The sequence below is a fragment of the Gopherus evgoodei genome, chromosome 6, assembly GCF_007399415.2.
Source record: "Gopherus evgoodei ecotype Sinaloan lineage chromosome 6, rGopEvg1_v1.p, whole genome shotgun sequence".
Taxonomy (NCBI): Eukaryota; Metazoa; Chordata; order Testudines; family Testudinidae; genus Gopherus; species Gopherus evgoodei.
In genome coordinates, this window is record NC_044327.1 from 106,386,513 (window position 1) to 106,414,461 (window position 27,949).

The following is a 27,949-nucleotide window of genomic DNA, read 5'->3' on the forward strand; positions in this document are numbered from 1 at the left end:
CATCCAAAAATATTTATAATAAATTTAAATGGGTATTCTAATTACCATTTAGCAATGTGGTTAAAACTGCAATTAATCATGACTTTTTTTAACTAGTTAATTTGTTTTGCATTAATCACTTGAGTTAACTGTGATTAATTGACAACCCTAGAAATAATACAGTACTCTTGACATAAATTATGAGGAAAGAGGTGCACCTTGCTTGTTCAAACAAGGGACAGGAGTATCTATTTCCCACTCACAGAACTAGAGAGCAGAGTTCTAATTCTTCCAATATCCTGTCTTCATTGAAGGTAAAGAGGGTTTTGTTCATAAGCCATAGAGAGGGAGTCAGGATGCCTCGTTCTATTCCCAGTTCCACTACTGACTCCCTGTAGAGCTTTAATATAATCTTTATCATTGAATATGTCTGTGACTCAGTTATCACATTGGTATAAGATAATAAATATTTACCTAGTTCACATTGGTGTTGAGAAACTGAATTCATTAATGTTTGTACAATGCTTTGAAATTCTAAAGCATAATACAAGCAGTAAGGAATATTCTGGTCCTACACACTGAAAACCCACATAGGGAACGAGAAATTGTAAGTTTCTCCCCATAGAATTTCTAAAAGATCATTCCATTATTGGAGGCGAGTATCAAGGATATGGTTTAGGTCCCTTCTAAAAATGCAAAAGATGTGGGGGGTTCAATTCCCCAATTTTTTAAATTTTAGTAGTTTGCCAGAGGCCAAGGCTGTACACGCAGATGCTGTGTGTGCTGTTCCCAGCTGTATGGGACTCTCCCCTATTAGTATGGCTACAATTTATACGCTCGTGTTCATATTTGCTCCAATGAAAAACAAACATTTTTAAAACATAGCTCAGAATAATCCACTGTTTTGTTTTTATTTTCTGCTGGCTCAGCACTTCACCCGGGATGACATGTCACATCTGGTTATGCCTGTGCCTTGCATCATGTTGTGTGGTGGGAACTGCTGACATACTTGTTCAAGAGGACATGTTATCTAAGAGTCCAGAAAACTCTACTACGTGGAGGTAGCGCCCACAGGAAAACCTGACCTTGGAAGCAAAAGGATATACATTCAGTTTATTGTGATGCCACCACATTAAGTGGGGTGGATTCAGGCCTGGTGTAATTTAACTGCCTTCAACATAGTTTATCATAATTATTTATTTGCACTGCAGTAGCATGCTGAGGCCCAAATCATGGATCAGGGCCCCATTGTTCTAGGTGCTGTACAAACACACAACAAAAAGATAGTCCTTGCCCCAAAGATCTTATAATTTAAAGAAAACTTTAAGATTACTTCTGCAGTTTTTAAACATGTTACAATAAGATTCCAAACTCACAATTCCTAAACTAGTACACCAAAATCTAGAAATAGCAGCCTTCATGAGACCCTTTTTATATAAACCCATTTTCTGATACCTTTACAATGAGTGTTACCTTCTTCCCCAAATAGTCTAATTGACTGGCATCATCATGTATGTTGCTTGAAGTCAGTGGGACTATTTTTAAGTAAAGTTGTCCTTACTGAAGAACTCTCAATGGGAGAAAAGCTACCAGAGTTTGGCCCATACTATATACAAATGTCAGGGTAAATAAATAGTGGAAAATTACACTCTCCCAACTTTAGCAGTTGGATTGATCAGTCTCTGAAACTGTTCTGAATCTCAGAAAATGTTAGAAGATAAACTATTTAAGATTAAAAAAATCATTTAAGAAAAGTGATAAAAATATATTTTTTTAAAAAATCAAGAAACCAGGTCTTGCTTTTTGGAAGTGTGCCAGTGAATTGGTACTGATAGGAAGTGCGAGAGGATGTAGGTATGTATGACTAAAAGTAAATTTTATTTGATTGAATAATGTTTGTTACATTATAAACATACAAATAATATAATTTTGTACAGTATTAATATAATATTGTACCCTCTTCTATCCTCCCTCTTACCCTTGGGAAAATTAAATTATTAAACACACACACAACTTCAATGAGTCTACACATAATGTGTTAAGTTAAATTTCTGTGTATGTCTTTGCAGGATCAGAGCCTTAGATTTTAAATTTCTTGGGGCGGGGATATGCTATTTTCTTGTAAATAACTGCATCAATCAGATGCTGCCATATACACCAATTACATATATAAAATATTAATAATGTCCCAATCCAGCACAGCATTTAACCATGTGCTTAACTTTAAGCATGTTGTTAGTCCCATTAACATATATGGAACTACTCGCATCATTAAAGCTGAGCATGTGCATAGATACTTTGATGGCCTAAACACATAAATTAGGGGCCCTATTCGTTTACACCATTTTTATGCAAATATAACTTAACTTCAGTGCAGTTACTTCTGATTTACAATTTCAAAAAAAATTTCAGTTTTAATAATCTGCAGTGGTTTAAGAAATAATTTTTAATATACCCCATCTTGACATTGGCCCTTTATCTTCATTTTTAATAGCAGGGTTTCTTTTCAAATGTGAGAACACTGTACTTGCGTGACAAATCCTGAAATTCTGTCAACTCTCTGGAACATTACATCACAGATAGCTTGAAGAGATTGGGGTGCACTTTCTTTTTCTCCATATGAACAGCAGTAAAAACAAAGTATAAGTAACAGACAAAGAAAGCTGCTTAGATGTCTCTTCAGAATGACGATTGCTCTGAATGCAATTGGCCAGTCTCGTAAATTGTTCTGTAACTCGGAAAATATTAGGGGCAAGGAAGGAGGAAGGGAATGGAAGTGCTGAATAAAGAGTCAAGCACAGACAGTATAACTATTATAAATGGATAAATGTGGATACAAATGGATAATGTAGAAATATTTCATTATGATATCATGTACTGTAATACAAAGGAAATGCATATACCAGTCACCTTGCAGAAACAGAAGAGGCAAATCTTGTCAGGGGAACAATAATTTTATCTGGTTTACAGGGGCCAAAAAGATCAGTAATTCTATAAGAGATAAAGGAATGCTACCCCAAAGTACTTAGATTGTAGATGAAAACTGAGCAACCTAGAAATGTGTTTATTATAGATTATAGTACTGGATTCTAAAGTTAAGCACAGCATGTGGGAATATATTGTACAGATTTTTTTAAGTACCCATGGTTAGATTCTTTGCAGCGGTTTTTTTTAAAACTCAAGTTGGCATAGGGCAAAGGGAAAGATATTTTTGTCAGTTTGTTTTAGACAATATTTACTTTTAATCCTGCTCTGCCTAACAAGGAGGATTCATAACACAAACTCAGAGTTGTGAAAGAAAAATCTGAGAACTAGAGTGCCACCTTATTGCATAAAATAGTTCCATTTAATCAGCAGGACTACTTGTGGAGTAAGGTATTAGTCTAATGTGAGTCATTAGAAATTTGACATAAAATTGTTAGGCACCCTTTAGAAAAAAGGTTTTACTCCAGATCTTTCTTATTTTTCGTGACAGCACCAAACAACTACTAAAACAACAAAGTATTTCCATGGTCAAGAGTCTCCAGATGAACAGACAAACGGAAGTTGATCCAATGCCTACTGAAGTGAGTGGGAATCATTCCAATCATTTCAAGGAGCTTTGGTTCACCCCCTAAGTTATTTTACACGACTAAGAAAATTAAAATAGAAACATAGGGGAAAGGATTGCATTACATACAAAAAAATATGTTAGACCATTAAAGATTCATGATTAAGCACTCTAAAGTTACTGCCTCCTTGTATGTATTACAGTATAATCCTTAATTAAATCATATACTGCATCACAATTTACAGTGCCATTTCCCCTCCAACTGTAGATTCTCACAGATATTATCTTGCAATTGTTTTTCATTCTTCTTTCATTAGCTTCATTCTCATAATCCTGCTCTATGTCAATACCCAAGAAACAGCCAACGTGTGCCTGAGCAGGATGTGACCTTAAGAGTTTTATCTCAGTCACATGAAAAAACAATTTTTGATCAAAACCAAATTTCCCAGGAACACTCAAAGGCATTTCTCCTCAAGCGGGTTTATTTGTATGTCACATTTCAAGTTCAGGTTCCAAATGTAGTAATGTTCCATTTTAATAGTGAGGAAAGTAGTATTTTCATTCTCATTTTCAAATATAGCTGAATTGTTTTTGCTTAAATATTTTGCACAGAAAATCAATGAGGACAGAGGCAATGCCCTGATATTTCAGCCCAAAAGGTGGAATTTACAGAAAGGTGTAAGATGAAGAAAGAGGTTTAGAATGGAAACTATTAAATAACTCTACTATAATGACTGCAGTCACCCGCTGCTACAACATAAACTTTTCTTCTTTGATACATTTACAGGCCCAGATCCTTAACTATGTCTGAGGGACACACAGCTGAGCTCAGGAAGAGGACATGCAAAAGGTGGCCTTTGCGGTCCTCCGATACTAGGCTTGCTGTGTGCCGGTTCAGACCTTTTGTTATCAGTTGGGGGAGTCCATAACTACTCTACAGATCCCAAAAAACCTTGATCATACCCTTGAAGTCAGCATCAGGGAAGGAGGACAGGACAGAAGCAACTACGCCAGCTCTATGCCATCAGAGAATTCCCCCTATGCTAGGGAGATATTCCACCCTCCCATCTGGGTCGGCTCTGCCGGCTTTAGGCTGCTTTGTACTGGTGGGACAGTGCAAAGCAGCCGTCACACTCCACCAGAGCAAGTGGGCCCTTGACTGCAGATGACTGAACATCTCAAAAATGCTTTGCAGAACTAAAAAGGCCAACAGACTCCTTTAAGTTTTCCATAGGAAAAACATGACTTCAGAAATGACCTGAAGAAGAGCTCTCTGTATACTCAAAAGTTTGTCTCTCTCACCAACAGAAACTAGTCCAATGAAAGAGGTTACCTTGTCTCCCTCTGACTCCACAAACACTAAGAATGCTTGGCTTGGTATACAGGCTGTGGAACATGCTGCAGCCAGGGATGCTAGAGGCAATGATCTCAGTAAGCCCTGTAAGGGCAGCTAGGGTGACCAGATAGCAAGTGTGAAAAAGCAGGACACTTTGTTTTTCCAGGGTATAGCTGCCTATATAAGACAAAGCCCCTAATATTGGGGTGTTTGGGCATCAAACTTTTTATTTTAATTAATTGCATCTCAATATGCTAACATATAACAATGGACTGTTTGAAATACATCTGAAAGTTTTGCAGGGTGCAGCATAAACTCTCCATTCAGTCTCACCCCACACCCTTCCAAATCCAACACCTCCTAGATCCCAACATCTCCCCATGCATCCCCTTAGCTCCCCCACAGCCACTGCTGCCTCTATCCCAAACATATCCAGCCCCTCCATTTACACAGACACCCCCCAGCACCTCTCCTACACACCCATTCCGCTCCAGCCGCCCTCCTCCTCACCTTCCCTCCACTTGGGGGGCTGCTCCACCCAGCCTCACTTCGCATCCCAGGCTAATGGAGCGCGCTCCCCCCTTACCTGCGCAGAGAGGCTGCAGGGCTGCCCCAGGCGGGTTCCGCGCGGGGCACTCATTGCCGCCCCCTGCCGGCCGGGGGCACCAGGCGGGCTCGCAGGCCGCGGGGAGGGAGGGAACCAGAGCTGTCAGGGGGCTGCGAGGGACTGAGGGCGGGCGGCAGGGGGCAGGCCCTGGGGAGGGCGGGCCGCCGGGCAGCGGAAGGCCGAGCTAGCTACTAGAGCAGCAGCCCCCGGGGATGGCCGAGGGCCGCGCGCGGGGCATGGCGAAGCGGAGCCCGGGGAGGCCCCGTGCAGCAGCACCGCGGGGAGCCAGCCGCCTTTGCACCCGCTCCGCCGTGGGAAGCGCCCTTCGGCTTTGATTGGCCGCAGCCGGAGGCGGCCCCCGGCCTGGGGGAGGCGGCCCTCGCCAAGCCCGGGAGCGGCGGGATGGGGCAGGAGCGCACCGCATATCCCGCACAGCCCGCCTGGCTACCGCAGGGCTGCGGGGCGCTCGCCGCGCGGGGAGCCCAGGCTGGCAACTGGGGAAACGCATTGGACTCAAGGAGGACCAAGCTCAGGGGCATCTTTTTATAGGGGTGGGGGAAACAGGTGCTTTAAGAAACTACAATGCAATTAGCCAGCGAGCCGCTGTTTTCCTCGACAACCTTGGACAGCTCCGCTCGCTCGCTTTACGTTACACAGGCAACGCTTTCTAGGCAAGGGGAAACACGGTAGTCATGGTACTGCAATCACTTAACTCAGTGGGCTTCATCAGGAGTTTCAGAGACTAGGACTGAAGATCAGCATTGATTCGGGGAACCCAAAACACCCCAACAGTCTAATAATAAACAACACTTTTCATTAAAAAAAAATCATCCTGGCAACAATCCCTTAACCCGGATAAATAGGTATTAGCCCCATTTTACAGATAAGGAAACTCGGGCAAAGAGAATTTTTTTTTCCAAATTGTGGCCTCGTTTCCATGGGTTCAACTTGAGTTTACAAAATTGGCATTCACACTTGCTTTGTATGCAAAATCAGGATTCTTGCTCTACTGAGTAGGGCTACAAATCACATAGTTACAGGTGCATGTAGTTTACTTTGTGTTTACAATACAATAGAGGGTTTAGACAGCACCCACAAAAGCATGATTGTTTTATGTTGCAGAAGTCTTGTAAGTCTACCATTCTTTTCTGATTCCTACCCCAAAGGCATACGCCCTAGCATAGCTTCAGGAGTTCTGGTAACAAGTATCTGCTCAAGTTTTAAGTCCAGATTGCTCACCGAGGCTCTATAAATGGTGGTAGTCTATATATTATAGGTGAAGCAGTTAGTGATGCTTTCAGTTAAAGTTGTCCAACACCTTCTCAGACCTTGTTTTCAGTTGCTCATAAATGTATTAAGCTTTGGGGTTAAAAGAAAAGAACAGTACACCAGGCCAAGTTATGACCCTGTGAAAATTTCAGTTCACACATGCTCAGACTTAAAAGTTTGGCAGCTAAATACTTAGGGCCGGTGCAACCATGGAGGAGACACCATTTTCTTTGGCCACAACCGCGGCAGCCGGATCTTCGGCTGCCCCAGTTGCAGCCAGCATTTAGGCAAAGGAAGATGGAGCAGGGAGGGCTGCCTGCAGCAAGTGGCGGGGGGAGGGTGGCACGCAGGGGAACTCCCGGCCCCAGCTCACCCCACCCCGCGTCCTCCCCGAGCACGCCATGGCAGCTTCACTTCTCCTGCCTCCCAGGCTTGCAACGCCAATCAGCTTAGGCGCTGCAAGTCTGGGAAACGGGAGAAGTGAAGCAGGGACGGTGTGCTTGGGGTGCTCATGCTCGTGCACGGAGCAGGGGTGAGCTGGGGCAGGGGGTGCCTCAGGGTAGGGAGCTGCCACGGGGAGGGGGTGCTTCACGGCTGCGGGCATGGGGAGAGGGAGGGCGCAAGGTGGAAGTTTCGCCTAGGGTGTGAAACATCCTTGCACCAGCCCTGTAAATACTCAGAGGATTCCATCTATGCTCAGTTTACTCCATCCTGCAGGAGCCAAGCAGGAGTTAGCCTGGAATTGCTCCTCCTAACAGCTAAGCACTGCTATAGCACAGGGCACAAGAACTGAAAGCAGAGAAATTATTTTTCCTGTGCTCCCACTGCCAATCTGCTGAGCCCAGGAAGCAAGGAAACAGCCTGACCTGAATTCAGAGCTGTGAGGAGCCTTTCCTGGGAGTAGGGTCATGGGGAAGGCTGGGCCATCCCTAGGGGAGTGCAGAGCCCGTGGCAGAAGTTGTGGATTCATCTCTTCCAGGACCCACTGCACTGGCCCATCGCACTGGCCCGTGGGGCCACCCAAAGCAAGGGGCCTAGAGCAATTGCCCCGATCTGCCCTACCCAAGGGACAGCTCTGGGTGTAGGAAGGACTGACTCTTCTGCCCCTGTAACCACTAGAACACACTGCCTTCAGAACTGGACTGGAACTCAGCTTTCCTGAGTCTCAACATTCCTCTGCTGTCAGTAAATAACTGTGAAACTCGGTGGAAAAATGTTGCTCTCATCGCCCTCTAGTGACTGGCCCACACAGAGGATAATAGCCTACTGCTGCTAGCATTACTCTTATCTCATCAAGCAGTGGTCTGTACTGTGGCACTCAAGGTTCCAACCCTGCCACAGAATCATATGGATGTTACTATGATGGAATTTCTATTTGCTTCATTAAAAACCCAGGAAGTTACATAAAAAAAACAAACAAACCCCACCCACCTGAAACCCTACATTAAAAGAACATCAAGGATGCAAAGTCAAGCTCCTAAAAGTTAAAAAATACCAGAATTAAGATTGCCTGCGCAATCTTCATTCAGAGTCCCTGTGCTTCTGCATTACAATAATCTTTAATTACATATATTCTCCACCCCTTCTTTCTGTTGTATTTATGTTAAGTTTGTTTGAGGGGAGTGGGGAAAATCACTGGAGTTTTAAGCTGAGGTAGATGCCTCTGCAGATTTTTTCTTGACATCTCTCTCTTCTCCCATCTACCCTTTGTCCCTACGTAGTAACACAAATTGCCATACTAGGTCACACTGTAGTCCATCTAGTTGAGTACCCTATTTCTGACAGTGGTCAGTACAGATATTTTGTAACTTTGCAGGAGGATACAAGAAATCTGATAGAGGGATGTGATGGATTACCTTCCCTCAAGTGAACTTTTGCCTGCTCCCCTCAATTATCAGTTTTTGTTTTAGCCTAATATGACTGTGGTCTGTTATTCCAAATTAATGTCAATTTTTTTCTTGAATTCTACTAGGTTCTTTAACTCAGCTCTAGTGCTAATCCATTCCCCATACTGGTTATGCATTACATAAGTGTATTTCGTTTCCTTAATTTGAAAATTAGCTGCCTTTATTTCATGTGTCTTCTTGGTTCTTACATTATGAAAAAATGTAAGTAGAAATACCCTTTGTTCTGTACATTTATCCACTCAAATTTCCCCCATCCAAACCAATCCCTTTCTTTTTCCCCCTCTGATTCTTGCCTCTATTGCTAGAGCATTGCTTCACCACCACTGAATCAGGTATTTCATGGTGTCCCCCTGGAGATCTGCTCCTTACCCTGTGGAGGAGCATGTTGATTAGCAAAGAGCATATGCTGGGGCATAAACAGGAATGTGAGCAATGTGCGTCTAGAGAGCAGGAGTGATTGAAGGATATAGGTAGGCGGCATCATATGACCTGGGGAAGTGAAAGCAGCCCTGGTCATTTTTACACATCCTACAAAATCATGGAAGACCAGCCTTTGGTTTCTGTAAATTAGTAAACTATCTGCTGCTGGTGGGTGTTCAGCGGATGCCTGCTACAGGCTAAATACACCCTACATTCTCTCATGGAGATTTTACCTCTGGACTTAATGCTTTCTGTGTATGACAAACCCCTCCCCACAACTCTTACCTGTGTAGGCTCTTTCCCCAAAATTAGCAGTAGTAGGAGACTCCTTACATTGCACACGCTGATCATACATAACACTTTGCCATTTTTACACAGTCATGGGCACTAGCACATAAATATCTACAAAACAAATCAACATTTAGGCTGCCATTATAAATATTCATTTTTGTCTCTTTACTGTTTTTTTTTTTCTGGTGGTTACTAGAAAACAAATTTTAAAAGCTCCTGCACCAGTGTATTTTAACAAATCCTGACAAAAAGATTACTTCTGAAGATTGTTTTAACTGCTTACCTATTTAATGTTTTTAAGATTTAATATTCCTAACATTTACATTAGAAAAATCAGTGACTTACTTTCAGTTAAAAATTAATGGAAACTGGTTGCAGTGATTTGACAGAAACTCTAAATTGGAGATTTGACTCCTTTTTCTACTCTTTTGTGAAGAGCAATAAGCCAAGTTCTGCCCTCAGTTGTATCCACACAACCCCACTGATTATCTCCTCTTTTTTAAAAAAGAGAGACAATTATAATGTTACGGGTGTAAAGCAGCATAAATAGAAAGAGTGCACCCACTATCTGTTGTGTCAAGTTGTTTTTCAGAACCTTACATATATCCCTGTTTACAGTGGAATATTCGCTCAAGGGAAATAGTCGCAGATAGCGAGCATTAGACTGAGACTAGATAAAGCACCTGAGAGCATACTAGAGGGAATAGTTCTGCACTTTCAGGAAAATGAACAAGATAGGTCTGGGGTCTGCAGGCTTGCTAGAATTCTGTGAGAAATCGTCTGTATAAGTTTTCATTTTCAGATATGAGGGAAAAGTGGTCTGATTTTCAAAAGTGCCAAATCCCACTAAAGTCATTGGTAGCTGAAAGTACCACCACCTTTGAAAAGTCAAGCCAACATTCTTTAATGAAGTTCTGTATGTAGTAATGGGTTATTCTGTCAGAGTGGATCTGCACTAACTCCATTGCCATTACCAAGATCACAATCTAGCCCACAGTTATTTATTACACTGCAAAGAGCAGGAATGTTTTACATTAGAGCTAAACTGAATTGCATTGTTACCTGCTGTGTATATTGTACTGTACAAGTACTCAAAGTAAAACACTTGTTTCCTAATATAGTGACTGAAGCAAGTAATGTCACAGTTTTTTCATGGTTGGTATTGTTTTATTGTTCAATAATACTGATTAAAATATTTACACTCCTACTTTTAAATCCACAGTTTAGCACTCATACCTATGGCTTTAATTCTTTTTTAGCACAAGATCTTTATGTCAAGTGTCAGAGAAAATTTCATTTCAAAACAGGAACCTGATATATCATACACACATTTTCTCTGTTTTTAAATGCATTCATTTTTAATTTGAAGTGGTAAGATGGTACAATCTTTCAGCCGCTCCACTTACCGTGGATTCAGCTGATTTTTTCCTATTGTAAGTGGCTCTTTCAACAATCGTCATAATGTGTAATTTGCTCCATTCTACCCCCATCTAAATTCAAAGCAAGAGCCGGTAGCTGACAATTATAAGATAAATATAAAGCACTATAGCATTATCTACATTGCCTTTTACTGCACTAGCTTCTTAAACATTCTAGGAGCTTTGTGGAAGTTTAGTCAATTCTGAAAAGGCACACGACTTTTTGCACTCCAAGAACTTTAGTGACAACACTTGTTACCATCAGTCTGGCATTTTCAAACTGGACTGAAAGAAGGCTGTTGATATTAGGAAAAAGTATATTGAGAATTGCTGCTATTGCTGCTGGATGACAAACATCTGTGTGTTTTCTAAGTGGGTCAATCATCTGTCCTTAAATATCAACGTATACATCAGAATCCCCATATTCTAGCATTTTGCCATCTCTCTCTCTCTCTCTCTCTCTCTCTCACACACACACACACACACACGCACACACACACACACACAAATAAATCCTCTGCAAGTATATATCAAGGGCTTGTAAATGAGAGGGGTGAAGTCTCTCATTGACAACAACTGCACACATATGGGGCAAATGACTGTCTATTCAACCGAGTATTACACTTCTCATAAAGCTGCCAATCTCTGGGATAGTTTTTGCTCCGTGGCATTACATGAAAGGGGAAAAGTTCTTTTTAAAGTACAATAGGATGATTTTAATTGTATATGAAATATCCTAAATTTGGTCCACCTTCTGGTTTCCTAAGGACAGCGATGGAGAGCTGGAGAGCCGACCACTGTTGGTACAAAAATCAATGTAGAAATTAACAAAAATAATTTGGTATTTCATCCCTAAACCTGCACAGTACAGTCATTTGTCCTAATCATCCACTTGCTCATCTTGTGTGTCCACTATTTGTTGAGTTTTTAAATCTTCAGCTTGTTCATGATCTTCTTTAACTGTCTCCACATCACCTATTTCACAAGTTTCGTTCTCTAACTCTCCCTGATTAATGTTTTCAGACTCCACTTGTTCTAGATCTGTTTCATCTATAAGTTCTGCCTGTACCTCTTCCATTTGTATCTGATTTACATGTTCAACATGTAGCTCCTCCATCTGTACATCAGCACCTTGTTCAGTCTGAATGTGTTCCACTTCTACATAACTGATCTGTACCTGTTCTTGTAGATCATCCATCTGTTCACTTTTCATGTGATTATCTTGAATCAGATCCGGATGCATCTGTTCCACAGTTACTTGTGCTGGATCCACTTGTACCTGAATTACTGGTAGTACATGGACTTGCTCCACTTGTTCTATAATAGTCATTGATGTCACTGGTTCAGTTTCCACAGCTTCCACTGGAAGAACCTCCTCTGTCACTATTCGTTCTGAAATGTTATGAATGTCTCTGAGATGCCTTCTCAGTTCGCTGCCTTGCATGAACCACAAATCACATAAGGTACAATGGTTGGGTTTGTCACCAGTGTGTATTACCAAGTGATCTTTAAATTGATCCCAGCTGTTAAATACACTATTACATACCTGAAACAACAAGATGTAATATGTTAAATAATGCTAATAAAAACCTGATAAAGTAAGGCACATTGTATATTCTGGATCAAGCTTACGGACTGTTACCATGTAGTTTCTTGCTATTATGATTGAACAAGTTACATGGACATCAGCCAAAAAAATCCAGGTTGTTAAAACAAAAAACTGGCAGAACTCGGGGTTAAGTCTAGTACCTGAATTTTTTTTAAGTGATTATATTTCAAGTTGACAGTGCCTCTCTAATTCTGGCCTTGTGCATATACATAAAGATGCAGACAACCTTGGCATTTATGGATTGGTACTGTGTTTTTAATGTTCCCCAGTTTAACAAAAATATACAATTCTTATATTGAATCCCACCTCCCCCTTCAAAGATCTTATGATAGAGCTCTGGTTATCTGGTTTATAATACTGCATGAAGAAATGATACGTACAAATGTTATGTGTGAAAGTTACGAAACAGATAGACCGAGCATGTTGCACTTTTTCTAAAATGATATTACAGGCAGGGCTGGCAGCATTATTAAGGTTGTCCAATGCTTTGCATCAGAAGATCCTGTTTTCAGTTGCTCATAACTTTGCCAAACTTTAACCATTTGGGCTGAAATTTTCCATGCCAGGCAGCTATTGCTGGTTGACTTTTTTGGAAAATTTCAGCCAAAGTGGTTCAGCTGTTTCCAAGAATGCAGCTAGGGAATAGTACGTTGTTTTGCCCAGGTTTAAAAATTCTATCACCCCCATGCTTTGGAGCAGGGACCTGAAATTTGGCAGGGGGTGGCCTGTGTGTCAAGGATGTGCCTTTTGTCATCCTCATGAAAATCTGCCCAAATTTGGCCAAGTTGTAAGACTGGGGGAAAAAGTCACAGATCACCAATGGTCAGTAGAGGCTTCATTTTAATGGCTAAAATCAAAGAAGATTCTATCCTCACTGAGCACACGCAAGCCTCTCACAGCTGCTACAACTGACCAGACTGCACATGCACTATCGCCAGGGCGTCTGAGCCAGCTCTATCCTCTCAACTGGAACTGGCTGGGCAAGGAAACTAGGAGGATAAGTCCAAGAGGCAGAGACTGGTACTAGGTAGGGAAAGAGAATGAGACAGGAGCCAGAAGTGAGGAAGAGATGGAAAAGATGTCGCGTTTGGGGAGGGGAACAGGCACAAGAATCTGTGCATGTCAGAACATACTCCCCTCCAGAGCCTGGAAAGATATTCAAGATTCTTGAGTCTCATCATTCCCCTGCTATCGGCAAATATCTGTGAAGCACATTGGCAAAGTGTCCCATTCCTATCTCATGCTGGTCTATATAAGAGGATGACAACCTACTACTTCTGCTATCAGTTATTCCATTTGTTCAAGAGGCAGAAGTCTGTGCAGTAGATCTAAAGGTTTCAACTCTACTGATGAATCATTCGAGTGTCAACTGATGCTATATAGTGGATTTTTTGTTTTTTTCAGTTACTTTACAAAACAGGAAAATATACATAAAAACTATGCTAAAAGAACATTGTAAAGTGTTGACCAATATATGCTGGTTAGCATATACATGTATGTCATATTATGAATGTGTATTATATCTGCACTTATATAATTAACATTCATTAAGCACAAATAACATTAAGCACAGATTTTATAACAATTATATAGCCTAAATTATCCCATAACACCTTGCATTAGCTGAACTAAGCTTTGGCTTAAGTAGATAGGAAAGTTGTCAGGAGGAGGACATATTCTCACAAGCCACTACTGGAATGCCCCAATGGAAGAGGACAAGACATGTGATTGTTCTACCCTAGTACAAACCTAGGAGGTGCCATCATGCCCATTGATACTTGGAATGCCTATGTTCAGAACAAAGAACTAAGGGTTAGACCACAGTATCAGAAAAAACATGGTTGAGAGTTGATTGGTTAAATCTCATTTCAGATGATGTACATCAGTGGTGGGCAACCTGCAGCCCATCAGGTTAAGCTGATTGCGGACTGCAAGACGTTTTGCTGATGTTGACCGTCCGCAGGCGCGGCCCCCCACAGCTCCCAGTGGCCACAGCTCGCCATTCCCGGCCAATGGGAGCTGTGGGAAGTGGCAGCCAACATGTCCCTGTGGCCCACCACTTCCTGCAGCTCTCATTGGCCGGGAACGGCAAACCGTGGTCACTGGAAGCTGCAGGGGCCTGTGCCTGTAGACAGTCAACGTCAGCAAAATGCCTGATGGCCCGCAAGCAACTTACTCTGATGGGCTGCATGCAGCCTGCAGGTTGCTCAACACTGATGTACACAGTACCTTTTACTTGTAACCATGTAGGGTATAAAAAGATAGCTTCAGAGGTGTAACACTGGGAGCACACCTTCTGTGCAAGATGAATATTACAATGCTGCACAAGATAGCTTCCTGGAGACTGGCATTGTACAGAAACTTTTTCCTGACTAGACTCTGATTGGCTATTAGCAATAAACCTGACTGATATTGGTTATTTGGTCTCTTGAATATATTTAATAACCAACTAAAGAGTGGTCAAGCAATTGACTATTCAAAAAAGTCAAATACTCAGAAGTTAAGAAATGCCACAATTAAGGTCACACAAGCAATCTTAATTCGGCTCCTTTGTTCAAATGTATTATGACATGGTCTTTAATTACATTACATACTATTTTTACAACAGGACCCCAACCTCATTCAGTGCAAAGGATGGACTTGGTCTAGGGATGAATCAGGGTTGTATAGTGTAGGAGAATGTTGTGTGTAGGACCTCTCTAGCTTATTTGTTACAGAAGCTGGAACGTGTATACGGAATGAGGCAGGGGTTGCAGTAAAAGAAAAGATGGTCTTAGGGTAAGGCAGTTTAATGTTGCCTTTGTGAACTGGATCCTATCCCTGACTACACTAGAGTTTTATGAAATGCTGGTCATGTCACTTAAACCAGACTATTCAGGAGTGGTCACTGTGTTCCTCATTTTCTGGATGCCCAGCTTGATATCCTGGAGATTGATTGCAGAAGTGCTGAACACACAGAGCTGCAACTGAAGTCAGTGGGAGCTGTGCTTTGAACATGTAAAGTGCTGTATAACACTAAATACTCTGAAAAGCGAGATCCTCCTAGTCTCATATTGAGCATCCAAAATTAATGGATATGATATTTTAGGCCTTAATTTCTTTGCCTCAGCTCCCCATCTGTAAAACAGGGATAACACAACCCCCTCACCTCACAGGGGTGTTGTAATAGATTCATGTTTGGGAAGCACTCAGATACTGTAGTGAACACCGCAGAAAACCCCATGAAGAAATGTATTAATTCCATATTCAGAGCAGGGTTTGTTTGAATAGTGTGCAATAAATAAGGCCTAGTATCACACACTGATAACAAGACGACTAAATATTGAATAGCTTCTCATGAAACGAGCAACAATCATTTTATGCCCTGAACAAGGCAGGGGTCCTGTGGAAAAATGATGTGACCATGTAATTCAAGACCATCATAATGCAGATGGGGTCAATTAAGATAGCATAGGCAACCTTAATGCTGGCATTTCCTAATTTTTGAGTGCTTTATCATGTTTTTTTTCATATGTAATACACATGGGTAGCTAAGACCCTTGAGCATATCTGACAGCATTTTTACCTATGCTACATACATAGCATATGCGGTTATTGTAAGTTTATGTGACATAGATAAGACTTAGTAAACAATGAATCAGTAAACTGCGCGTTTAAAGAGGACAGCAACAAAAGTTCAGTAATATCTCATGAGTATTACAGGATTCTATGAGTACTTAGTGAGGCATGTGCTTAAGTGGAGAGGGCCTGGTTCCCTTTGCTTCTTCTTCAGTAAAAGGATAATGCTTAGCCTACCTCTCAGGAGAGTTGTGATGATTAATAAATGTTTATGAAGCTCCTTATTAGTCCTCTTGTTTTAAAATGACACTATTATGGATCTAGACATTTCTTGTCTGAATATCATGACAGAACTCTGAACTTGACACCTGTATCCATTTTACTTGCGGTACTTCTTTGAGATATACCACCCCTCTCTCATTTCCTTCCCCACCTTCTCAGCTCAGTCAACTCATGAACCAGGTGACCATTTTAGGACTGCGGGGGGAGAGAACTCAATATTGATGCAAAAATATTAATAAAAATTATAAAACTTATTTGTATTAGGTTGTGACAAAGTTGGTTTGCACATTTACTGAACATTAAACTATACCTACTAGAATGTTATAGCCAGGATGATTGGAAATTCAACAAATGCATACATTTAGGTAGGCATATTACCAAATGTTAAACCTAAACCTAATCAAAGAAATTCCAGAAGGTTTCTGCTTCTCTCTCTCTCTCAAGGACAAGCAAACATCAAGCAGATAAACCTCAAAAACACTTATAGGAAGAAACCTAATTGTAAAAAGGAATGTAAGGTGTGTTATAAGAGCCATAAATCTAGGTTGTAAAATGAGCCTATACCAGCAATCCCCACCTCTTTTTTCTAAGGAAAACCTGAGTTTAAACTCACCTCAAACTTACTGAAACTGATTTCTTTTGTAAACACACTGAATTCTCCACTCTTTAAACCTGGAGAACATGTATAGTAGGAAGTGTTTTATAGAAAATACTGAATACTTCCAACTCATCATTTCACTTAAAAGATGAAAGCATCTTTTTTATTTAAATGAAAGTTTTCATACATAACTGCCTGATATCATTGATATATGAATAGTACTCCTGGAGGAAATCTGCGCCACTGTGCGTGTGCACATTTAATGAGCCCTGCAGATTTCTAATTTTTTGCACAGAAAAAAGCTTCTGCCAAAATGTTGCTGCAGTTCCACCTTTTGCCCACCCTAGGGTGCTGCGGGGATAGAACAAAGTTGCAGCTCCCCACCAGCGAGGGAAGAGAGCGAGCTGCCTTTGCAGCGCTTGTCAGGCCAGGTCAGGAAAAGGGCTAGTGGGGGAGGACAGACGCAGGCGGGGGCTGAATGGGCCACGGGAGGAGGGAGATGTGGGGACAGGTGGAGATGGGGCAGAGCAACATAGGGATGGGGGAGTTGCTGGGTGAGGGCACAGAGACACATGGGGGAGGGGTACAGGGACACATAGGGATGGGGGGCTGGGTGAGGGCACAGAGACACATGGGGCTGGGGGGCAGAGCTACACAGAGACGGGAGTGGCTGGGTGAGGCACATGGGGGTGGGGGAGGGGTATAGGGACACACAGGGATGGGGGGCTGGGAGATGGCACAGACATGGTGATGGGGGAGGGGTGCAGAGCTACATAGAGACAGGGGAGTGGCTGGGTGAGGGCACAGAGGCACATGGGGCTGGGGGGCTGGGTGAGGGCACAGAGGCACATGAGGATGGGGGAGGGGTGCAGAGCTACATAGAGATAGGGGAGTGGCTGGGTGAGGGCACAGAGACACATGGGGATGGGGCAGATGTGCCTGACTGAATGGAAGAGGTCAGCCAGGGTCTGCTTAGGGGAAGCTCAAAAAACCCGTTCCATACTTTTCCCACCCATACCCATAATAATAATAGAGCCATGGTTAATAATTGTGATGGCTTGTCTTGGTCTTAATAACGGTATCCACTATGGTAGGTAAAAAGTCCTATGACTAAACAGTGGGAGCCACACCCTTGTGTTGGCAGTAAGAGAAACAATGCCTACATTTCTTACTTCTCTACTCTAAACAACTGCAGTAGTTTTAAAAACAAAATTATTTGGCATCCAACAGTTTAAATTTCCCCTTTCCTCCACCAAGACTCTCTCCTCCTGTTGCTTCCATTACATACCTGACATTCATACAGCTTCTTTCTTCCTTTTTTAGCTCCAGCACCGGATTGACAGGCTGTCAAATGACATTTGAGTGTGCTATTTCTAGCAAAACGTTCATGGCAATTTGGACATTCAAATGGTTTTTCACCTGTTAAGACAGATAAGAATTTATAGAGGTATAGGAAAACAAATCAATTCTATTGGAGTTGGGTTTTTTTTGTGTGTGTGTATACAGATTTTAGTAACTTGGTAAATATAATTTAAAGATTTGAATATAATCTTTTAAAGGTATCAGAGGCAGTCACTGGGATTGTTCTAATAGAAACAGCCACTTCATTTAATGCATTTTATACAGAAACCACAAGGGCAAAGAAAACAATAGTTGAGTAGATTAATTTTTCCACAGCTGGGAGCTGTGATGAATTTGACATAACTGCTGATTACATTTTAAATGGAATCTTTAGTTTCATGAAAAGCTAATTTTTGATAAAAGCTTGGTTACATTCAAGTATTATCTTGATTTGCTGAGATGAAATACAAGCACTGACTGGAACTAATAACCCTACAGAACTCTGCATTACTCATTCATGTCCAGTTTAACATACAGAAATATTCATCATGTACCAAGAACTGTGAAGACTATTTTTTGTTTTAGAGTTACATGAAGTCAGTATGGCTCCTCTTAACAAATTGGTTGAAACCTTCCAGGAAAGAGATCTAGGTGCTGTCATGGGCAGTTCATTGAGTGACATCTCCCAATATGCAGCGATAATCAGAAAATAAGACCATAAGATACATGAGCAGGCAGCAGAGACCATTTCGGAGGAGGGGGAGAAAACAACAAGAGCAACAAATTCCACGAGTCATCCTAACCTTCAATGCTACGTACAGTTTGGTCAGCTCATTTTCAACCAGATACAGCAGAAAAAATCCAGTGAGAAGCAGTGACTAAAAACATGATTAGAGACTTGCACAACAGGAGAGATTCAAAAGATGGCTGTTATTTAGCATGAAAAGGATAAAAAAAATTAGAGACGCTAGGATTGAGGTACATAAAGAACATTTGTCTCTCTCATCATGCAGAAGTGAAATTATATGCATGCAATGAAGTTAAAAAGTGGAAAATTTTAAATTTAAAATAAGACATTTTCTGAAACTCAATAGATAATCCACCCATGAAACTTGCTGACAAAAGTCTAGTTTTCAAGGGTTCCCTGTCAAACTGGAAGGATGTAGCTAGTGGGGTCCTGCAGGAGTCTATCCTGGGGGTAGGACTATTCACTATTTTCATTTGTGAGTTGGATAATGATGTGGAGAGTATGTTTATAAAATCTGCAGATGACACCAAGATGAGTGGGGTTGCTAGCTCTTTGGAGAATGGGATTAGAATTCAAAAGACCCTGACAAATAGAGAATTGGTATGAAATCAACAAAATGAAATTCAATAAAGAGGTGTGCAAATTACTGCACTTAGAAGGGAAAATCAAATGCACAAATACAAATTGGAGAATAATTAACTAGCAGCAGTACTGCTAAAAAGGACCTGGGGTTTATGGTGGCATACAAATTGAATACGAGCCAGTCATGTGATTCAGCTGGAAGAAGACTAATATCATTCTGGGGTGTATGAATAGGAGAGTCGTACCTAAGACATGGGAAGTAATTGTTCCACTCTACTCAGCACTGCTGAGGCCTCAGCTGGAGTAGTGTGTCCTGTTCTGGGCACCACCCTTCAGGAAAGATGTGAACAAACTGGAGAGAACCCCGAGGAGGGCAACAAAAATGATAAAAGGTTTAGAAAACCTGACCTATGAGGAAAGGCTAAAATAACTGAGCATGTTTAGACTTGAGAAAAGAAGACTGAGAACCTGATAACAGTCTTCAAATAAGTTGATAGCTGTTATACAGAGCAGTGTTTTTCAACATTTTTATACCAAGCACTGGCTTACTGCCTTCCTAAACTGTGTCAGGGAAATCTCAGGGACCAGTGCCCGTCCACAGACTGGTCATTGACAAACACTGATATAGAGGACAGTGATCAATTGTTCTCGTCCTATCTTTAGTGGACCTGGAGAAGTAATGGGCTTTATCTGCAGCAAGAGTGATTTAGGATAGATATTAGGAAAAAAATTTCTAACTACAAGGATAGTTAAATTCTGGCTTCCAAGGGAGGTTGTGGAATCTTTGTCACTGGAAGTATTTAAGAACAGGTTAGGCAAACATCTGTCAAGGATGCTTTAGGTTTAACTTGGTCCTGCTTCAGTGCTGGAGGATGAACTAGAGTATTTCTCAAATATGGCCACTGCATTTGGCCACCAGGGGTTTTTCTCGTGGCCAAAGCCTCCTGGATGGTGACTGGAGGGTGGGGGAGAAGCAGTGGCCCCTCCCCCAGGGCTGCCAGCAGGGCTTTGGACCCTGCCCTCCTCCCGGAAAGACAAACTTTGGTGGAGCAGGCAGATGGTGAGTTCCCCGTCTTCCCTGATGTGGAACTCGCTCTCTGGGCCAGGGACCTCGGACTTTGCTGTGGGCCCCAGATTCCATCTGTGCGGTTTCAGATTCCATCCCTCGCCCACGTGGTGGTGGGTTCCAACCCTGGGCTCACCACCCCTCCCCCATCTCATCTGACTCCTGCTGCCTGCTCTGTTCCCGGGCTTCAGCCGTGTGGTGGCAGGCTCTGTCTCCTGACTGCAGGGCTTCGGGCTCAGCCCCAGCCCTAGGATCTAGCCACAGGGCTTTGGGCTCAGCCCTGGATCTAGTTGCGGTGCTTCGGCATCTGGCCACGGGATTTTGGGCTCGGGCCCCAGGCTCAATGCGGACCCCAACCCCGGCCCCATGGCAGTGGGTGCTTGCCAACAGCTCACCCTTCCATTGGCCCTGGCACCTGCTGCCTCCCCCATCCTCCCATCCATTCCACCATTGCCCCTGGCCCCCAATACCTCCCTATCCACCTTCCCATCCGGGGTTTAATTTGTCTCCGGGCTTGCCGGGGCTGAGTAAATCTGCTGTGAAATGTTAGATTTGTATGTTTGTTAATATCACTTTTCACAACAGACTTAATAGCTTGCTAGGAAGCTGTGAAAAGTAATATTAACATAAAAGTATCACTTTTCACAGCAGCAGACTTACTAGCTAGCAAGTCTAAAAATAATAAGCAACCAAAAAAAGCAACAGAAAACAACAAAAAGACAAACCATCTTATTTGTGTTTCTATTCTGTTTAGATCCAGTAAAGAATAGAGGCAACTGCATATTGTTATTACTGAGTCTTCAAAAAACAAACAAACAAACAAACAAACAAAAAACCCCAACAACCATACATAAATAAATCACAATGATTTGGACAGGTATATGTGGATATTTATTTGTTTTCCCTAAAGTTTTTCCTAAAATACTTAATTAATTGTTGGAGCAGCCACCAGCAGGAGCTGGTGGCCACACTCTAGGGCCCCCAAAATATTTGTGTGAGAACCCCTGGATTAGATATCCTCTCAAGGTCCCTTCCAGCCCTACATTTCAATGATTCTAGAATATCTGAAACAAATTGTTCAGTAAAATTCCAAAGAGGATAAGACATTTACATGTACAACAGCATTTGCCGTTACTCTAGCTAGGACTGAAATTTAAATGGCCATCAGTCACTTGGCAAAAATTTTCAAAAGTGCCTATGACACTTAGGAGTGCAAGTCCCAGGGAGTGCCTAAATCACTTTTAAAAATGAGACTGCGAACCACAGTAAAAATAAGAATAATCAGAAGGAAACCATTACGTAAAAATAGTGAATTATTAAAGAGTAAAATCCTAATGTTCATAGGAACTGTTGGAATCTATTCACCATCAACATACAATCAAAATCCCAGGATCTCTAATCAGACAAGAATGGCAGTGGACACAGGGTTGGGCACATGAACTTTAGCCCAAATAGTCTCGTATGCAGGAGGATTGGAAACCCCCCGAGAAACAAGGAATTGACTCCAACTATCTGAACATTATTCATCCTCAGCCCAAAGAGTTATATGGATTGCAGGGGATGTGTTGGGGGTCAGGAGTAACCTACGCCTAGGCCCTGTGCCAAGACTACACCAGGGGACCTTTGTTCCACTGCAGTTCCCTGGCAGCAAATTGCCATCAGTCTTGCAGGTCAACAATTCTGGGCTTTGCAGAAGCAATGTCAGGAGCATATGTAGGAAAGGAAAGTAAGTTCCAGAGTGGAGACCAAGACCAAAATCAAATCAGGCCAAACCCACACTTTTAACTTCATCTGTAATCCAATCAAATCCAGGACTCATTTACACGTGCGCCTGGAGCAAACCACCGCTCAATAAGTGGGCAGTCTCATTCTCTTATATCTGAAGTTCTTTAACAGTCTTTAAGTATATTCTTATGTACAGCACATTGCAGTAATAATCTCAAGATGACAACATCATGAACAACTGTGGCGAAGTCTGATGCCCCTTCAGTCCCCCCTAAAAAGTTTGCAACCTGCTTGTCAAGTGAAACTAGAACTATGCTCTTGCTCATTGTTACTGTATTAATATTTAAATTAGATCTAGACAGTGGAAAGTCACAATGAACCCAGTTATTTTGGATTTCTCAGAAACATATGTGACACTATTTATAAAGTAGAGTTTCTAGGAATATTAATTGAAGTTTTCACAAATTGTCAGGTTTTCCCCACATGCTTTTATGGACAATCTTATTCAAGTTTGACAGAGTACTCATTGTGCTATGACTACTATATAGATTCACTACTGAAGTAGGAACAGAAACTGATTATTGTACTTCAAGAAGTCTAATCTTTGTTATGGTATCATTAGCCCTCTCCACCAGCTTTCCCTGAATATGATCTATTTCCGCAAAAAGCAGTGGTGGGCAACCTGCGGCCCATCAGGGTAATCTGCTGGCGGGCCGCAGGACATTGTTTACATTGACTGTCTGCAGGCATGGCCGCCTGCAGCTCCCAGTGGTCACGGTTCGCTGTTCCCGGCCAATGGGAGCTGTGAGAAGCGGTGTGAGCTGCAGGGATGTGCTGGCCACCGCTTCCCACAACTGCTATTGGCCAGTAACAGCGAACCGTGGCCACTGGGAGCTGCAGGCAGCCGTGTGTGCGGATTCAATGTAAACACTCTCTCGCGGCCCACCAGCGGATTACCTTGACGGACTGCGTTCAGCCTGTGGGCTGCAGGTTGCAGGAACTATTTTTTGTCTTTAATATTTTCACCATGATTAGAAGTTTATAAAGCTTCTCTAAATCTCATTTCCTACTTTTGTTCATTACCTGTCTTTCCTCCCCAATTTTGTACATTATCTTTTTTGCCCTACCCAATTATTAGCATTAGAAATTATGGAGTTTTTTATATACAAAAATCTTTTAGAAGGCTATTGTACATAAATATCGGATATGAATAGGATCATTTTTAAAAAAATCTTTTAGTTTTTTCAAATAGTCTAAGTCCTAAAAAAACAAACAAACAAAAAAACCCCTCCAAAAAGTTTTCAATCCTAGTTACAGTGCATCTGACTATTTAACTCTCATTTGTTAATCAAGTGACAAAACTGATTTATAGACCCCCATCAATTTTATTTAGTTAATAATTCAGGAAGACCCCAATGCTGAGAGACACTGAGCATTCATAATTCCCAATAAAAGCAGTGGGAGTTCTAGGTGTTCAGGCCCTCTTTTTGTCAGCTGACCCAAATGTTTTGCAGCAAGATCATGCTTGGGCAAAAATAATGAGTTAATTGCTCTTAGGTACAAAAGCTACATTTTTTCATTCAAATAAAAAACTACTGTTCTTATTCTGAGTCGTACCAAATTAGCCCTACTATACATACATAGCTTTAATTTAGCTCAGTAAAAGTCTACTCCATTGCAATTTATGATGGGCAACTGAAATTTCATTATTTTCTCTTTATCAGAAATCATGATAAAAGAGGAGATGAGTGAGTGGATTCTTTTTCCTGGTCTGGTAAGTTACCATGCCAATTTTGGAAGTTAGTACATTACAGGATTAATCTAAACAAAAACAGTTTAGGTTTAGAGATACATAGAGCACATTCTAGAAGCTTATGACAAGGACAGCTGATGGCTGGCCTTATAACTTCACCTAGAAAAGAAATGCTTTTTCCACGATTAAGTTGTATGCAGTTTTTAGTACTAATTGGAAATTTGTTAATTTGTAGCAATTGAAGTCAATTTGTTACTTCATTATATATGCTTTTAACTTGTCATTGTTAATGCATGACATTATTAGTGTTAAATACCTTGGGGAGAAAATTACATCTTCTGCTTCAAATTCAGTTTTTATACTATGTGCCACATTGTACTCTCCAAATACTAGGCCTGATCCAAAGATGACTGAAATCAACTAGTCTTTCCACGGATCTCAATGGACAATAGTGGAGTGCTACTATCCAGTTGAGCACAACATACATAAGGGTTTAACTACTTTTACTTTGCCTTTTTTTTATATTCCAACTTTGCTTTCCTTCTAATAATTATTTTGTTAATGTGAAAATTCAGAAAGATATGGCAGTAATTAATAAATGGGAAATGCCTTCTACATACTTGCTGTATAATGGCATTAAACTAAGCCCTTTTGTTAGAACACCAAACTAAGGGTACGTCTATACTACCCGCTGGATCAGCGGGTAGCGATTGATTTATTGGGAATCGATTTATCGCACGTAGTGTAAACGTGATAAATCGATCCCCAATCGCTCTCCCGTCGACTGCTGAACTCCAGCAGCGCGAGAGATGGAAGCAAAGTCGATGGGGGAGCTGCAGCTGTCGATCCAGTGCCGTGAGGACACAAAGTAAGTAATTTTAATTCGATCTAAGATATGTCGACTTCAGCTACACTGTTCTCGAAGCTGAAGTTGCATTTTAGATTGACCACCACCTCAGTGTAGACCAGGCCTAGGTGTAACAACATACCTGCTACTTTGGCCATCTGACCAAATATTGTCCTTAAAGCTGTAATGAACATTTTCCAAGAGAGAAACCTATAATCAGTTTATACATAGCTTGGTCATAATGGATGAAATCTACCACACTATAGAAGGGTGTATACAAGCCCACTGATGTCTCTGCTCAGCAGTGCGTGGTGGCAAAAAGGGTGTAGATGGAGTTGTGTGCAATGGAAGCCCTCTCCATACTGCTTGGACTTGGAAGAGGTTTTTTCAAAACCTTTCTACATTAGTTTTAAGTAGACAGGAGTGCAGCCACTACTCCAGTGGCCAGGAATCTCACATAAGGGTGCAAAGAAGTTCTAGGTCAGAACCTAGAATAGTAGCCTTGGAAGACCTGTTCTGCTATCCCACATCTACCCACTAATGTGTTACTGGACTACTCATTTGGGTAAAGTTACAAATATGCTTAAGTGTTTGAAGGACCAAGGCCCATGCAAATTGTCACACGTTCTCAGGGCTAATAAAGTATTTGTATGGTACTCAATACTGCAAATATGGTAAAGTAATAAAAATGTAACTTTTAACAGCAGGACCGCAGTGAGCATGGTAAGAGGCACTTAATCTCTGTACGGGGAGGGAGGGGGAATGAAGCAGTAATTTAAAAAGCAAAAGTTACCTCCTGTAATGACCCACTGTAGTCTAAAGGTAACATTCTGATCTCAGTCACATAGGGCTTTTTTAAATCAATGTAATGCCACTGGGTTAAGTAATCACATACCAAGTGTCAAAAGAGTTAATTTTCTACTGTATGTTTTCTATATTTGCATAACTTGCTTACCCAAACTACTATATTAATAGGCATTTGTTAAGAATTTTCTGTTGGTTTATGATACAGTGCAGTAGGTTTGCTTAGTGTACTTATTTTTTTCAGACGAATTTTCTACTGAATATCATTTTTTTTTTGATGAACTGGAAGTTAATTTGTTTCCACAAGTTTATTCCTGAATTGGATACTTGTTTTTTCAGAGGAGTGTCACTCTTTGCATGTTGTTTCTTTGAAACAAATACAATATACTAAATTTAAGAACACATTTATTTCTTTAGGAGGCTTATTTTCAGTAGGTGGCTAAGTGAAATTTGTGAATCAATATTTTAAGTAAGTTGCATTCATTAAGATCTACATTCACTGCTATGTAAATAGATTGTTCACGCGTAAAAGCTCAGCATTTCTAGCATTCTTCAATCTCATGATTGTATACAGCATTAGAAAAATATTTGTAAAAAAATCTTGCACACTCTCCCCTCTTATTTCCCCCAGTCCCACAAAACAGGCAAACAAAAACCCAAAGGAATAGATGTATACTAGAAATACAGAAATGTTACCTGTGTGTTTCCGAAGGTGCTCTTTAAAATGTCCAAAGTGGTCAAACTGTTTATCACAGTACTGGCATACGTGTATTTTTTTGCCAGGTCTTTGCTTCTTGCTGGCTCCACCTTCATCAAGGTGGTAACAGGTGAGGTGCTGTTTCAATGCACTCTCTCGTAGGTACCTTTTATTGCATATGTCACATTTGTAACTCTCAGTAGAGTGTGTTTTCATGTGTTCCTTAAAATGGTAAAACAATTTAAATGAACGGTTACATTTCTCACAGTGGAATAAATTGTTCATGTGTGACAGCTGAAGTTCCACAATTTCAATACCTTCTACCTGTTTGCATGTAGGATCAGTTGCATTGTCACCTTCTTCTTGGATCTGGCATTTTCTTTCCCCCTGACGGTACTTGCTGGTGATATCTGCCAAAAGAGCCAAAGCAGACTCGTCTGATGTACCAGTAGTCTGTATATACTTTATAGACTGTTCTGCAGAAGCTACTTCTTCCAGGGTTTCAATGCTATCATCTTCCACTTCAATTGTCCCTTCAGCAATCTCCACTTCAATTTCAACAGGCTCTGATTCTGCAGATGGCAATGTTTCTGTGATGACATTGGAGGTTTCGGCTATCTTCCTCTTTTTGGTAATATTTTTACCTTGTGTTGAATTTGATTCTAGTGGTGCTGAATTTTCTTTGTTCCTGTAAAGTGTGTGTAATATAACATAGTAAGGATCCAAAACCACCTACATAATAATTCCTGCAATATACTGAAATTACACGAGATTATTCAAAATATGTAATAAATCAGTAATAAAGTGTTTGAAGAGAATGCATGTTGTGAAACACCATGCAGATGGTTACATTGTATTCAGGAATGCACTAATCCTTAATCCATAATCTCTACTGCTGAACCATCAGGGCTAATGGAGTGTGGCCTGTGATGGAGGCTCTTGACCATTGTCCCTATTTTATAACTAAGTGAGATGACCAAGGTTTTCTTTTAGATTTTAAAAACTCCACCCACTCTGGACTGATCTAATACCCATCCACAAGAACAATGAATGGACAGGCCCATCAGAAACCAATCAGTCTCACCGGTTAGACAGAAACTCTCAGGCCCTGGAAAATGCTACACATGAGGTTCAGTGGAGAGAAACTCCAATGGGGGAAATGGGAAAAAGGTGACTACCTCACATGATATGGTAATGAATCAATCCCAGGACGACATACGTCAAAAAGAAGTAAGCAGAGGGAACTCACTCTGCCTCTCTTAGGAGAGAGCATGGGGTTGAATCTCTGACAGGGTGGTAAAAGAAGAGAACTGTCTTTAAATATAAAAGATTGTCCATCACCTCTGTAACTGAGCTCATCTAGTTTAGGTTATGTGAAGTGTTAATCTAGAGATACTGAGTAAACAGTGTAATTCCACTTTTTTCTCTATTTTAATAAGTCATCTTTTAAAGAGAACTACTGTTGTGCACATATTTTATGTGTTCTGTTCCAAAGGAGAAGAAAACAAACACTGCAACTGGTAAGATGTTTGTGAAAACTACATCCCCCCTCAGTCCAGGGC

At 41.3% G+C, this 27,949-nt stretch overlaps 2 protein-coding genes across 5 annotated transcripts in view; both read right to left on the minus strand.

Moving 5' to 3' along the window:
- Positions 1-5,520, minus strand: part of NIM1K (NIM1 serine/threonine protein kinase) — an 83,265-nt gene extending 77,745 nt beyond the window's left edge. The window contains exon 1 of the mRNA XM_030566426.1: positions 5,452-5,520. The gene's annotated coding sequence lies outside the window, so the exon portion shown is untranslated. The remainder of the gene's footprint in view (positions 1-5,451) is intronic.
- Positions 5,521-10,430: 4,910 nt separating this feature from the next.
- Positions 10,431-27,949, minus strand: part of ZNF131 (zinc finger protein 131) — a 29,945-nt gene continuing 12,426 nt past the window's right edge. For 2 of the 4 annotated variants that reach the window (XM_030568023.1, XM_030568024.1), the window contains 3 exons: positions 26,387-27,075; positions 18,113-18,243; positions 10,431-12,323 (listed from right to left, as the gene is read on the minus strand). In XM_030568023.1, coding sequence (XP_030423883.1) covers positions 11,658-12,323; positions 18,113-18,243; positions 26,387-27,075 — 1,486 coding nt within the window. In that variant the 3' untranslated portion in view covers positions 10,431-11,657. Of the gene's footprint in view, positions 12,324-18,112; positions 18,244-26,386; positions 27,076-27,949 lie in introns of those variants that run through there. The other 2 variants (XM_030568025.1, XM_030568026.1) reach the window with 2 other exon arrangements.